Here is a 16,474-nt window from a genome sequence, read left to right on the forward strand (position 1 = left end):
GTGGACAACACCGTGTCCACCGGTTTTCTCTGAGTACTCTTGTTTCCTCCCACATTCTCGTTGCATTAATTCTTCCATCATTATTCATTTGCCTTAATCATCCGTATCCCTTAGCCTAAAGGATATACCGTATTTACTCGCGTAATTTTCGCACTTTTTTAGACGAAAAAAAAAGTTGTTTTGAAAAAAGGGTGCGTAAATTATGCGGGGGGGGGAAAAAACTTAGCCACAACAGTGAACATCATCTAATTTTTTTCCTCCAGCCAAAATAACACGAAAATACCGGTACACATTTTATTTGTAGCAAGAATTGACAACAAACAACTAATTCTAAACTTGTAGAAAAATAACATTAAAAAATTGATTAAGAATTCGTGTGGTTTCTTACCTTACAACAATGGCTTTGCTGCGTTGCCAATCGTTCATTAGCTACCGTAATTGATTCCTGGGAAAATGTTGTTTCACAAAAAGTTTCCGCGTGCGCAAATTACGCGAGGAAAATAAAATATACAGAAAATGCCCCTTCAAAATTGGGATGCGAAAATTATGCGAGGGCGAAAATTACGGTAAATCATGGAACATTAAACTGAAAGCCTTTTCTAATACATATTTTAATCTTTCCACGAAAATATCTCGAAAACTTTTGAAGATACAAATGAATCGAAGAAAAACTCAAATAGGAAATGCCACAGGGCACATCGAATAATGTTATCGCCGTGCTCACCAGAGCCGCCCTTCAATAGGGCCCAGGGCCCAACTTTAAAACTTTAAATGGAAACATGGGCCGAGTGATACCTCGTCCGATAGATCTTTAAAAACTAAAAAAAAAAAAAAACGTTGTGGCAGAAGATTTTTCATATCGTTCACCATATTTAACATAGCCGCCAAGGCATTGTGGCTGTATTAGATAAAACGTCCAGTACCACTGATATGAAAACGGTTGAACGTAAATTAATCAAACAGAAACTCAAATCGGGAATGTGATGGGGCACATCGAATGTTATTGTCGCGGTGCCCCCAGGGCTGCCCTTTATGGGCACTTAGAGCCCAACTTTAAATTTTTAAATGGGAACATGGGTTGAGTGATACCGTGTTCTTTAAACACTAAAGAGCGCTGTGGCAAAAGATTGTTCATATGGGTCACCGTTTTCAAACTGATTACCAACACACGGTACCTGTATCAGATAAATCGTCCATTCCCCATAGAATGGAAACGTTTAAAGACAAATTAACACAATAAAAATTCGAATAGGAAATCACAGAGGGTATTTATCATTCCATGGCTCGAGAATGTTGCAAAATAGGAAAAGATGATTAGATTAAAAATACCATAAAGCAAAGGAGCAAATCTAGAAAATATTTTCACTCCAACTTCCCTCCGTAAGTGAATGAAGCAGGAAGGGCCGGTGAAATTGCATACAAAAACCTGTTTTTGCAAACTGAATTTACACAAGAAAATTATTTTTATAAGAGATAGATATCTCGGTAATAAGAAAAAGTAGGTAAAATTCGTGTTAAATGCAGGGATAAATGTGAGAGGGAACGCGGGGAGACGCCGTTTCCCATCCCGAAAAAACATGTACAGCGTCCCCCTAGTTCCTAAAAAAAAATCGATGGGCAAAAATAGGCAGAGAGAATGGCGTGACGTTATGCTGCTATCTACCGTTCCCTTACCTTTTCAGATCCATTTTTACCCTTGCTGAAATAGTACCCTCCATTTTTGCTGCAGTCAATGATTTGATGCCAAAATAAATAAATTGAAATGTGAAACAAAATTGTCGAACAACCAGTTTTTAGAATAATGTGTACAAACGTTGGTTTTGTTCAACCGTCGTCTGCATGATACTGGTTCGATTATTTTCCTTCTATGTCTTCTTGCATGCCATGTCCATTTTATTCTGTTCATTTACCCCCAACTGTTTTCACATTAGTGGTGCTGAATGTTTTACGTGATACATGCAGGATGTCTTGACGGTGATTTTTAAAACGGTGACAGATATGAAAAATCTTTTGCCACAACGCTTTTTAGTGCTTAAAGATTTATCGAAGGAGGTATCATTCGACCCATGTTTCCATTTAAAATGTTAAAGTTGTTCCCTGCGTTCCCATAAAGAACTGCCCTGGCGGGCACAAAGAACGCCATTTGATTTGCCCTATGGCATTGTCTATTTGATTTTTTGTTTGGCTCATTTATGTTTAACTGTTTTCGAGATATTTCCGTGGAAAGATTAAAATGGACCACCCTATATATATATATATATATATATATATATATATATATATATATATATATATATATATATATATATATATATATATATATATATATGAGACTTTAGTAGTATTTTTGATCATGAGTGATCGGGGAGAATCGCAGATAGGATTCACAGTTTTCTGGGAATATTCATTCATGCAACAGACATCACTGCTTGCACAAGTTCACTTGAGAACTCTTACTAATGCGGTCAGTTCTTACTGCTAGCATTGACGTTTTTCTGTTACCGTTCTGCTCTACTAAAATATTTTGGGAAAATTTTTGTTTTTGCAGTTGTTAAATCAAGAATGATGCAGGGTCGGAGATCTTGATGTCGATGCACATAGATGTTAACACATAAGGTGTAAAATAGTAATTCGTATCATACCATATGGTGGTTGTGCTCCCATTTAACTTTCTTTGAAGCCACTGACTTCATATTACTTTAAGGTATTTCCATCGGATGTTAATTGGGCCATATGATATAGGATCTTATCATCTCAACAGATCATCTCTGCTTATGTCTTCTCTACAACACATCAGAGAATACGCCTAATTGGAGGAACAATAATTGCCTCCAATCAGTTAATCCCTGATTGGAAGAATTTTTGAGATCTCACTACCATTGGCTGCAACAACTTTTCCGCCATTTCCTTGGCGGTAGCCAACACTTTTCCGAAAAATAGTAATGTGATAAGCCAACTGTGAGTTAGAGCGAATTATCTTCCTGCGTGTCTGGCTATAGATTTCATAGGCTCCAAACAAGTTTTCTGTGAGAAATCCCCAAACATTCTCAGTGGGCACCCCAAAGTTTCTGAGGACCATCCTCAATCACCGGCTGTAAGCACTGTTGCCAACTCTTTTTTAAGAAAATAAGTAAATGACAATAGTGACAGTAGTTGCAGGATTAAAATCTTTCTTCATTTATTTATTTTCCATTATTAAAAGTATAGCTGGCAAGGTTGGCCGTATGCTATTACGAGGGACAGTTCAAGTTACAACCAGAATTTTCTTTTTTTCTTTACATAGAAAAGACAAAATGCGAATTAATTACTGTTCCTTTCCAAGGAACTCCCCCATATACACTTGTCCCATTTGTGTGGGAATGTCCGTATTCCTGTGGCAGGGAATTCTTTGGGATGATGTTTCAGCTATTTCAGAACACACTTTTTAACTTCGTCGTCAGTGTGAAATATTTGCCTTCCCAAGTGCTCTTTGAGGGGACTAAAAAGATGGAAGTCGCAAGGATCGGAGCTATACGAGGGATGGTTTAGGATCTCCCAACCAAGTTTGATGATAGCTGGGACCGTTGTCGTGGCCGTATGAGGACGCGCGTTGTCATGCAGCAACCTTCTCCGTCTGTAGCTGTTTCCTTCTCAATGCCTTTTTGACTTTGGTCTGGAGGATGTTGCTGCAGTACGCTGCATTGATTGTGACCCCACGTGCGAGTAAATCAGTGGATATCATTCCGTCTTTGTCCCATTATATCGTCAGCATCACTTTACCAGCGGACGCCTGTGCGTTGATCTTTTTCGGCGGCGGCGGGTGTGGATGCTTCCACTCCATACTGGAGCGCTTTGACTCTCGAGTGTAATGATGCACCCAGTTCTCATCGCAGGTAATTATCTTTGCAAGGAAGCTCTTGTCTTCGCTCTGAAATCGCTATAGATGGAGAGACGAGACGTTTTCCCTACACTGCTTCTAGTCGACTTGCCACTGATAGAGTTTATTCGCTTTATTACGCACTTTATCTTCTGATTTAAGTAGGGTTCAGGCCTAGAGAAACTTCTGATGCATCGCTACAGCACTGGGACCGCCAGTTCCACACTGCCAGACTTGTTGCTATCGTCCATCGCAGCTTTCTGAGATTCTCCGCAACTGCTTGTTGTCGCAGAAAAGTATCGGGACTACCCTCACAGGATGGGACACAGACGCCAAGCTGTGCACAGCAATACCTCGAAAAAATGAAATTTCGATTATAAATTTCGAAAGTGGTCCCTCGTATGACCAATTTCGGCGGGAATACCAAACTTAAAAATAAATCACAATTGAGAAAACTAATCTTTAAAAATGATAACTTGTTTCCACTGACTTTCTGACGTTTGTCGGGGTTGTTCCACCCTTATAGGCGTTCCTACTGCAAGTCATTTCTACTGGTGGCGGGAATTTTCATAACGAATAGGAATAAACCTGCGTATCGAATGTCAGTATTGGAGTATTTAAGACAAGCTTACTTCACCTAGCAGTGACAGTAAGAGAGAGCTACTTTGAAGGGTAAAGTTATTAAAATGTAAAGCAAACTACAAACTGCACGTATATCGAAAGTTAGGTTCTTTTATGAACGCAACTCGTATATATAATCAGAATTAGTCGAAACCCCAGGTATAGAGGAAATTGTAATTCGAAGGCAGAAACTTTCTAGGGACTTTATGGAGCTAAGTCAATTATGAAAGAGGTTAATAATGACCAATGAAAGCTGCTTCACAACACGAAACAACATTGCATGTTCTATGTAGTTTGAGTTACAGTTATTTATGAAAAAATAGTCAAACAAAGAACTCAAAGGCCAACTTTCGGCTAAGTTCTTTTGTGACGAAACACATTACTCCTAAGTAAAAAGAAATCCATTAGTTCCTTTGATGATTGGTTTATTGATAAAAGTTAACAATGACTAATATCTAAACCATTGGGCATAAAATATATGTCCATTTAGCTCTCCCCATTAAGAGTCCATTATAATTGTATTTGATGTTATTGTGTGAGTAAAGCACTTGATATATTTTGCTCATGTGAGCTCACTTTACGTAATCTTTCCATTCCAACTCATTAGTTATTTTCGTAGAGTTGGAGGTTCTGTTATTCATTCTCTGAAATACTTATTATTTTTTTTTTTACATTGGGAACATCGAAATCCAAAACAACTTATAACTTATAAAACTTCAGAGCACACGTGTACTGAATAAAATTTAAAGTAAGTAAATACATGAAAGTAAGTTAGAGACAAACCGATGTTACTTTTAAAATGTTTTTCTGAATGAAACACAAAGCAAACTATGGTCAAGATTGAGTTTCTTGTCCCTTTCAGTACTGTGGGTATAGAGGCCGTTTCTAAACAACGCCAACAACGTTTGGGAGGTGATTTCTGGCACCAAGATAAGACGAAAAGTTATAACAAAATACTTTGGATAGATTAATAATTACCTGTACCTTGGGCAGAAAGTGCTAATACATGTGCACTATACTTAATAGAATGTTAATTTGATAATAACAAAAGAAGAATGTTTTTGAGATATGTAAATTATTATTATGGGATAGTTGTTGCTATGTAAATGTTTTATGGATACCTAGTCAGCAAGTTTGTGTGCTTGACAGTTTGAAGGAAAATATATTATAAAGTATATCAGCTAATAAATCATTTTAGCAACGTTCATCGACGTTATCATTCTAATAGAAAAGGTGAGAATAATGCTATATAATTATTAAAGATAATTTTTACATGCAACTTAATACTACCACTCAATATTTGTATATCTTACTTAGACGGACCAGGTTGACGACTACCCTTGGTGAGTCGTTATAAAAATTTTGGTTTACCTCACCCGGGACTTTTCATAAATTCTATACCCCGAAGTAAAGTAAGGGTGAATTTACTTTTACAATTAATTTAATGAATACAAATTTGACCATATTGAGAAGTGGTAGAATAATCATAAGGAAAATGGACACTGAAATAATGGAGAATGAATCCACTAATAGTGACAACGGTGAACCTAGTGTAACATCAAGAATGACATCGGAAGACCGAATCTTGCTAGTCTTACAGCGGCAATTGAGTCAGATGTCTACCGAATTGAAGCAGACGATAGAACAGAAGTCTGATGAATCCAACAAGCAATACGAAGAATTAAAGCAGACGATGAAGCTTAATTCTGAAGAATTAAGTAGACGAATAGAACAGAAGTCTGATGAATCTAACAAGCAATACGAAGAATTAAAGCAGACGATGAAGCATAATTCTGAAGAATTAAGTAGACGAATAGAACAGAAGTCTGATGAATCTAACAAGCAATACGAAGAATTGAAGCAGACGATAGAACAGAAGATGGAACAGAAGTCGGATGAAACGAAACAATTAATTATTCAGACGATGAGCGATATTACCTCGCAATTCGAGGAAAAGTTAAAAGGAATATCGGAGGAATGCCAGGGTAATCACAACCACCTGAGCCAAGAAATCAGTGATATAAAAAAGGATTTGGAAGTAACCGAATCTTCTGTTCATCAACAAAAGATCCAGGTCATAAATAATGCTAACAACATACGAGCAAATACGCAGTCGATAGCTACGTTACAGGAAGAAATTAGAATGCTACAGGTTAAGGACAACACATACCGTAATAACATGTGTAGTGATCGCTTGGAGTTTCCCCACTCACCAGAGATGAACTCGCCTTCGCCGGTGTCTGATGATGATATTATATTGGAAGAAATACATCCAAAGAGTACAGATGGGCGAAACATAGATGGTGTAACGACACATCATGTTATGGATAAGAACTATCACCCAATAAGTACACGGAATGATAAAAGGAAGGTAAAATTAAGTGTTAAGATGAGTGAAATTCGAGCTATGAGCAAATTCAGTGGTAAGTGTAACGAGAATGCTACTTCTTTCTTAGAGAAATTCCAGGACGAATGCAATATTATGTGTATAGATAGATCACAATATATGAAATTAATTCCTCATGTATTACTCCCACCTTGTTCATTATGGTTTAAAGCTGTACGTGATCACATCAATACATATGATGAATTCAAAGCGGCACTGATCGCAAATTATGAAAATGACTTTTTGCTTGCGAATAGAGATGCTACCATTAGAAATCGACACTTCAATCCTCGATTGCATAAATCTATTGTAGAGTTTGTTGTAAATACATACAACGAATTAAAGGTCGTTAATCCATTGCAATCGGAATCGAGAATAATAGCATCGATTCGAAATTTGCTTCCATTTAAATTGCAACAGATCTTATTTTCCACACAGTGTATGAGTTTCAACCATTTGTTAATGCTTGTCCAATGCTATGAAACTCAATACCATGCCATGAATCAACAAGCAGGAATGGGTAAAAATAAGAATAATTCAGATCATTTGGTGCCTGTTCGGAATTTAAATATCCGAAGTGTGAATAATACGGAACATAACCTAAGCCGAGTATACTCTAGTAATCAAAATGAGCAAAATAGACAAAGTTATGTAGGGAATCCGCCTAACCCAATTAATCGTAGTAATCCATATGTTAGACCATATAATCAAAATAGGTTTAAAAATAGACGAAATGTATGGCGAAATTCTCGGAATACAGCGAACTACGTGGATAGACGTAATGGGAGGACAAGAGATGGCACTTCACATCAAGATCCAGGTATTGAAGTAATTTCTGTACAGAACAATAATACGGGACATAATAATGATTGTGCAGTACAATGTACTTTATTAAATTCATATGCAAGTACGAACGTAACCTGATTACCGTTAATGAAATTAGGTTAAACATATATCAGTTATAGATTCTTGTGAACTTTTATTTTCAATTTTATGAGTTAATGTTGATAATGAAAACGACTCTTATGAATACTTGAAGTGCTTAGATATAGTTTTAGATAGACTGGAAAGTTAATTTTCCAATGATTTTAATTCTCTCTTGTTAATGTGAAGAATTATAATTCGATTCATAAATGATTAAAAGCGAAGGTTATTTATATTAGATTGATTTTATGTTGAAAATTTAACTGTCAAAGATTATGTTAAGAAGAAGATCTATTCTATAAAACTAATTATTTGACGACTGTTTTTATGAGCTATCCTATATGTTATCCGAACAAGATTCTTCTTTATTATGATCTCTTAGTGCCACGATGTATACATTAGAATGCAACATCTAACTTATTTGTTATTTAAAGCGCCCTGAAAGATTAAACATTATTTATAACTTCACTGTTTTAATAATGATCAAAACTATTAATCATAGTAATTTGTGTTTCACCCTCGTTAATTATATTAATAAGCGACGATGTTTTTGATAATAATGAAATAAATATAATTAATGTAATAAAAGATAAGTATTATTGAAGTGTACGATTTGTTATAAATATATCTATATATATATGAAATGTAATAAAGATATATACGAGGTGTGATCAAAATATGAAGAACATATATAATGTAAGAGCACTATTGTAAACGGACCAGTGGTTCTTGAAGATAAAAGCCAAGCTCACTCATGACTTTTATATTCAGTCCAATTGTCGGGCGACATTTTATATAACAAAATACTTTGGATAGATTAATAATTACCTGTACCTTGGGCAGAAAGTGTTAATACATGTGCACTATACTTAATAGAATGTTAATTTGATAATAACAAAAGAAGAATGTTTTTGAGATATGTAAATTATTATTATGGGATAGTTGTTGTTATGTAAATGTTTTATGGATACCTAGTCAGCAAGTTTGTGTGCTTGACAGTTTGAAGGAAAATATATTATAAAGTATATCAGCTAATAAATCATTTTAGCAACGTTCATCGACGTTATCATTCTAATAGAAAAGGTGAGAATAATGCTATATAATTATTAAAGATAATTTTTACATGCAACTTAATACTACCACTCAATATTTGTATATCTTACTTAGACGGACCAGGTTGACGACTACCCTTGGTGAGTCGTTATAAAGTATAGACCAACCTGAGTGCGTAAATGCTTCCTTTCGGAGTTATAGGCAGCCGAAAACATGAAAAAAAATTAACTTGAAAGGTCTATAGCTCCAAAACTATGTGACCTACCGTAGTCAGGTCAAGACTTCACTGAGAAACTAGTATGTGCCCTATTCAAATATCCAAGTTTCAGAATCCTGCTCTACTTCCGCAACAATTTTTATAGAGTTAGTTAGTGAGTACTTCAAATTAAATTCCCGTAGCCAAACTTGCTCTACAAAAATTGTTGTGTGAGTACCTTAGGAGCCTGAAACATGTATTTTCGGAAAGTGCACATATTAGTTCCTAAGTGAAGTCTTGACCCTACTACCGTAGGTCCTATACTTTTAGAGCTATGGTCCTTTAAAATTCTTTTTTCACATTATCGGCAGCCTATAACTTCGAAAGGAAGCATTTGTGCACCCAGGTTGGTCTGTTCTTTTTGTCTTACCTTGGTGTCAGGAATTAGCTTCCAAACGTTGTCGATGTTGTTTTGAAACATCCTGTAAGACGTGAACATATAACTTAATGTTGGATTCGAACTTCACAAGTTTTCACAGAGAATCAAATTGCAGCTGACCATAGAAATAGCGGTCGATGTGCTGTTTACACATCACCCAGAAATTAGACTAGTCAGAGTCTTCCATGGGCTACGGTTCCAGGAAGCTTTATTCTACCTTTATTAACTCGTTTGCATTATTTTCATTATTATTATTATTATTATTATTATTATTATTATTATTATTATTATTATTATTATTATTATTATTATTTAGGTATCAAATGACATGCAGCTTACTCTTCAAATACAATGGGCTCTATAAGTTATGCACCCTTATACGAAAAGATTTCTTATTATTTTGTACATTTTCTACATGAAGTGCTGGAAGTGACTGCACACAAGTTGACATGACGAACCATGAAATTAAAAATCAACACAGCTACGAACACTGACTTCCAATTCCAGAATACTGTGTGGTTGAGTAATGTAGACGGAGTCTTTACGATAATCCCATGAGAAGAACCCTATATAAATCTGGAGATCAGAGTAGCCAAATCCTTTGGGATTAATTTTTCTGGAAGACACTCTTAACTCTCGCACTGCGTTTACAGCTGTGTGGGCTCCTGTTGAAACTATGTACATCCCAGCTTCTCAGCTGACAACGGCATAACACATTTTCTAATTGTTGTCACATAATTAACACGCGACTAAGTGATACAACACCCCAAATGCCAATTTTTTTGGGAAAACAGATGCAACTTCTTCAGCAATTGGGGTTAGTCAGTAGCACAGACTCAATGAATCAACAATAGTCTTCTCCGGTATTCATATCTTCAAAGAGTAGTTGCTGGACTGATCTAACATTATAGGGATACAATTTCAAACAGTTGTACAAGGCCATGTGTCCACTGCCAATTGAAAGCCTGAACTAGCTTTAAAGTCGTCGCACTGATTTTTTGGACTCAACATATACTGGTTGCACATCGATCAATTGTGTCTATCTGTCTCATGGAAGTCACTGTACAGACCCATGATAGAGGATTTCTTTGGAGCATCTGTATTTCTCTGTGTAGGTCCTCTTGCCCAAAGTATAATTGTTGATATTTATGTACTTTGTCACAATCAATATACGTTGGTTCCGTATATTCTATAGCTGCTCAGTTATTCAGCACCCATAACGAAACCAAACCAAATGATGACATGCCTCATAAGATTGCGTTAACTTTTGAAGACGCTATGTAACAACGATAGCTTTTAGTTACAATTATCCTAGTAAGAGATATTTAATTGGATAACTAAATTTAATTTTCACAAAGTAAGAGATGTTTAATTGTATATAACTAAATTTCATTTTCACAAAATAAGAGATATTTAATTGGATAACTAAATTTAAGTTTCACAAAGTAAGAGTATTTAATGGATTTGAACAAGAAATCATTAAAATACCAATTTGTTGTAAAGAAAATCCTGTTGTGAGATCTACAATTTGTTGTTTACTTACATGTATTAAGGTCAGTTTCAAGTAAGCCTGAGCAAAGGAAAGCGAATACAAAAGTTATACGTTTTCCAATATAGCTAAACTACAAATAAAACGCTTCGAAAAAAACTAAGGGAAACAGATGATTAAGGCAAGTGAATGATGATGAAAGAATTTATGGAATGAGAATATGGGAGAAAATGAGAGCATCCCTAGAAAACCCACGGAAATGATATTGTCCACTACAAACATACTTGGTTGGGGATTCGAACCAGGGACACCATACACATCAGCGGTAAGGACTCTATCACTGAGCCACCGAGCAACCATCAATATTGTTTTCTAGTCATTAACTCAATTTTTACGATAGAGTGAGAAGTGAGAAAATAAAATTAGAAATATGTTTAAAGAAAGACGCGAGTAGCACCTTTGTACTGCGATGCATTATTCAAATGGTAATAATCTTAAACGTACTTTCGACCTTTGATCAAGAAAGGAATCTCTATTTATTGATTACGATATAAAATATTTCATCTTTAGTATGTTGGTTCTTACTATTTATGTTGTTCATTACAGAAAAATGAAATGAAATCTTTGAGTTTTACGTCCCACGGATATGCCGGTTAGGTTAAAGGAGACGGTGATGATTAGTAATGAATGAAATGGTGGAATGAAGAAAGTGGGAGAACCTCGAGCAAACCCACACACACGGTGTTTGTCCACCACAAAGTTCACTTGGCGGGGGCTGGGATCGAACATTTTCATTACAGATTGTTGGTAAAAGTTGAGATGGTTAAATCGTATTGACTGGAGGTTGTTTATGATAGTCTACTAAGTTTACTCTTTTACTGCAAAAGTATACTGCAAAAGTATACTGCAAATGACACATTATTACTCTTTCTAATATAGAAAATATAGGTGATATAAAGATATAGGTTTTAGTATTGGTTTTCCGCAATCTTTCTATTATCAAATAATAAAAGAAAGCAAGTCAGTTTTAGTAACCACGAGTAAGATACCTCTGGTACTGGAAGGCCGCATTTACATTATTAATGATTATTTCATTAATAAGCAAAGCTCATTTGTCATTAAGGTATTTCACTAAGGTTTACAAATGAGTGTCGTTAGCCTGTTATCAAAAGCAAATGATTGAGACTTAACTGACAGATTATACTGTATTTAAAGATATCAGTCAATATATGTTACTCATTGTTCGGTAATCACTTTACCTCATCACTTACCTATAAATCACTTACCTATATTAGTTCTTAAATATAATTTCTTCTTCCTCATCAGTTCCTTGTACATGTATCAGCCACCATCATACAATAACCAAGCAGTAAAATGAACCTTGTTTGTGTTAGGTTAGCTTAAACCAAAGTTTCAATTTATACTTGGTCTCAGTTTATACTTAATGTTGAGTCTAAGCCTTCGGCCAGCTGCACATTATATGGGTTAAAAGCGTACTTAATTAAAAACGCTAATTGTTTACATGTAACAAATGTATATATTAACATTTTATTGACTTTGTCTCCAACCACCCTGAACAACATACTACATTGTTGTTTTTTTTTATGCCAGTGTTGAAAGACTTTATTATAAGCAACCGTCATGCAGATAGCGGAGTTTATTAGTGTCAATTTAGCAAACGATGACACATGTAGCGACATTTACTAGAGCGAATGCTTGTTATCAGAAACTAGAGTGATGCACTAATAGTAAGACATGTATCTCATTGTGTTCCTTAACTTTCTGCAACGAACATTATATAACTCTTAAGAAGTATTACATAACATTTCATGATGTGTTACATAATATTTCAGGATATTACCGTAACTAACCTTTTTAATAAGGATTTTCTTACCTGAGATCCAGTATCCTATAGACAAAGTAAAGACATTATGAAGGACTTTTTGCAATTTTATCATAATAGACATGTACTATAAGGAATATTTTTCTAACATAAATTTACAAATAATACATTTCAGGTGAAACATGAAGAAAATGATGTAGATCACCAATCTGGTGTCATGAGACACGATCTGCATTCTCTTCATCCGGTACGATCTGCATATTCTGCATTCTTTCCATCAGATATGATCTGCAGTCTCTGCATCAGATACGATCTGCAGTCTCTACGTCAGATACGATTTGCATTCTTTGCATTAATAGTACGATCTACATTCTCTGCATCCGATAACCATGCCTCTGAAATTGTCTAAGAGCTACCATGTCACCAAATATTGTATTTTATTATTGTTACATTAATGGCCAATGTATCCTAGTAATAACATCAGACCGATGGCAAATATTTCAATAGTTATAACATCTTATGCCATTCACATAAAAAATTAATTACCAACGATTAGAAAAAAACATGAGTAACAAGTTTAGAGCATTTAATTTAGTCTTTTCAATCCAACCATTTTAGTGTATCTAGTGTATAAAATGAGGCAGTATATTATGGTTAGTATAATTATATATGGAATGACAATTATAGTGAAAACGGAAGGTAATATTGCTGGATCTCTGCCAAGAGAAGAGCCCAATAGTGAGTTAATTGATTGTGTTTCACATATTATACAAACGTATGAGAATTGCACAAGAATCCTTGCAATTTATGCAGGTAAGACAGCAATCAAAATCGATATGTTACTAGCAACCTACAATAGTGCATTTATAGTTGTTAATAGCAAATTGATGGATGTACAAAACCCACCAAAGCTCAACATGTCGGCTTTCGAATTTTCCGAAGATTCAATACTGTTTTTACTCTTTTTGGAAAATACTAATGAAGTTCTGGTCGCATTTCAAATTATTCAACTTCTCTACTTCAGTTCCAGAAGTAAATTCGCATTTGTTCTTAGTACGGTAAATAATCCTTCCACCGAGGCTGCGATCATTTTTGACAGTGTGTTTCAACACGGTATATTCAATGTAATCGTTATCGTATTGGACAGTGTAAGTTTATTGAAAGTCGTCAATATATATACGTATTTTCCATTCTCAGAAACTCACTGCAAGTCTGTTGGCAGAGTGATACTCACAGACCAGTATCACAAAGGACGCATGATCAAAGGAACCGAGTTATTTCTGAATAAATTAAAGAATCTGCATTTCTGTGTACTCAGTGCTACAACAATGAATATGCCGCCTTCAGTAATATTGGAGAACACTACAAACGGTAATATTGTCCCTAAAGGTCCAACCCCAAATATACTTTATACAATTGCAAAGAGGATGAATTTTACTTGGAAGCTTTTTAAAAGATTTACGAATGATCCTAATCATGGCAGACGTTTACCGAACGGAACATATTCTGGTGATTTGGGACGTATAGTATCGCAAGAATTGGAAGGCAGCTTTATAGGTTTCACACCAGCGTTGAAACACTATATATCTTTTCATCCAATACTGAGTGGAGACTTCTATCGTATGGTATGGATAGTACGCCAACCTCCTATATATCCTAAATGGATGAGCATATTCTTTCCGTTCCAATTGGATTGCTGGATTTTAATTTTATTTATGTATAGTCTCGTTATTATTTACATAAAACTAACAAAAATTATTGTTGAGAAAAAAAGCAGCTTGATATTGCGATCTGTTTTCATGTATAACTTCTCAATACTTTTAGGTATATCTGTTTCACAGCCACCTCGTATAACTATGGTTAGATTAGCGTTTCTAATTTGGGTGTTTGGTTCTTTCCTCATAAACTACAGTTATCAAGCGGCTCTTTTTGGCTTTGTAACGAAGCAAATAAAATACCCATTCATAAATACATTGAAGGATCTTCTCGAGCCAGATATACCATTTGGTGGCGCTCCACCTCATCGAAGATTTTTCAGTGACTCTTCTGATCCACTTACGAAACAGGTGTTTGAAAAATGGGAGGATATGCCGCCTGGGAAAACCATAAATGAAATGTTCTTAAACATTGCAGAGGGTGAAAACCGAGGATTACTCTATGTATCCAGTTTCGCTGATTATCACACATATAGAAACTCTCTATTTGATTCACAAGGTAAACCTGTGATTCACAAAGTTGAACAGACTGTTACATCAGTGCCAAGTATTTATCTTTTGCGACAAAATTCTCCATACGTGAATGCTTTCAATCGAGTGATTCAAGGGTGTGTACAATACGGGCTGCGTCAGAAATGGGAAGTTGATTCTTTGATTGAAATTCGGATAAGAAATTTACATTCCAATCGTAAGAACAAAGGCAAAAATGTGATTGTTATTTCTACTAAAGATTTAATGGGAGCTTTTGCTATGCTTGTTTTTGGATTGTCTACGAGTGTATTAGCATTTGTATTTGAATTAGTCATCACATTTGTTTTTAGTCTAAGAAAAAGTAAATAAGTATTGGTTTATTGTGACGTATATTTTACGATATGTTCCGAAATTTCATGAAACCTGAAGGTTAATTTTGACTCTTGGTGACAAACGCAGACTCATAAACTTTAGCAAAATTTTATAGGTTTCTTTAAAATGTGAGGTATTGATTATATTACAATAGTGTATATCATAGAATATCATTTTCCGAAAATGTTCATCCATCTATTTTATAAATTCCATCAAACACTCACAAGTTGAAAAAAAAAAATTATCAACGACTTACATTTCTCAAGAAAAAGTTACCTATTTGATATGCCACTATATCACAGAATTAATGTTTAACTACTCATACATATATGTTTGAAATAACATATTGATCTAGTAATTTGGAAGTAGGAAAGATTTAAAAAATATTGTCTTTCTACAAGAAGAAGACAAAGGGACGAAAGAAGATGGTAAATGGTACACGAATTAGCTTATAGTTTAAGTCTATTTAAAATATTTGAACATAAAGCCACATAGTGTCTTTGAGGTAATAACATTAATTTTTACGTTCTAACAAAAAGTGAGGTTACTTTTCTGTTTTTCTAAACTACTCTTTAGGCAATTATCAAAACCATCAGCATAAAGGAACTATGACGAAGTTTTGATTTTATTGTGTTCTTTATTTGGTTTCGTTATTGTGGATTCAACTTGAATAATTTTTGGTTTGTGTTTAAAAATCCCCGGATTTAATGGACTAATTGAGACGAAAGGGCGTCCGATATGTCACGAATTGTCTTATGAACAGCATTTAAAATAGTATATTACTCTTGATTGTAAAATAATTTATTTTTACATTATTCACTTACGTGCTGGATAAGTGAACGTACAATAATGTATATACTATATTAGTTAATAAAAGGAACATTTAATATGTATTTAAGAAAGGTGAAAAAGCTTCAACCTTCAGTTTTTTAATTATCAATAATTAATCCATCGTTATGTCCTTCTTAAATCTGGCCTTAACAGCTACAGCACGTTTTTACTTTGTTCATTTCATTCAATGTATCGTTCAATCAATCGATTTGTAGAGAACTAGGAATTCGTAGTGCAATTTATTAAATATCACTAGGAACCAGTTCCTCATCTAACCT

The 16,474-nt window shown here is 34.8% G+C and overlaps 1 protein-coding gene across 1 annotated transcript; it reads left to right on the forward strand.

Annotated features, from left to right (window-relative positions):
• Positions 1-14,663: 14,663 nt before the first annotated feature.
• LOC145660799 (uncharacterized) lies at positions 14,664-15,362 on the forward strand. Its single transcript, XM_081726210.1, has one exon. The coding sequence runs from the start codon at positions 14,664-14,666 to the stop codon at positions 15,360-15,362; it is 699 nt and encodes a 232-aa protein (XP_081582336.1).
• The last annotated feature ends 1,112 nt before the right edge of the window (positions 15,363-16,474 follow it).

Source organism: Thermobia domestica, chromosome 9, assembly GCF_964235325.1.
Source record: "Thermobia domestica chromosome 9, izTheDome1.hap1.1, whole genome shotgun sequence".
Classification (NCBI taxonomy): Eukaryota; Metazoa; Arthropoda; class Insecta; order Zygentoma; family Lepismatidae; genus Thermobia; species Thermobia domestica.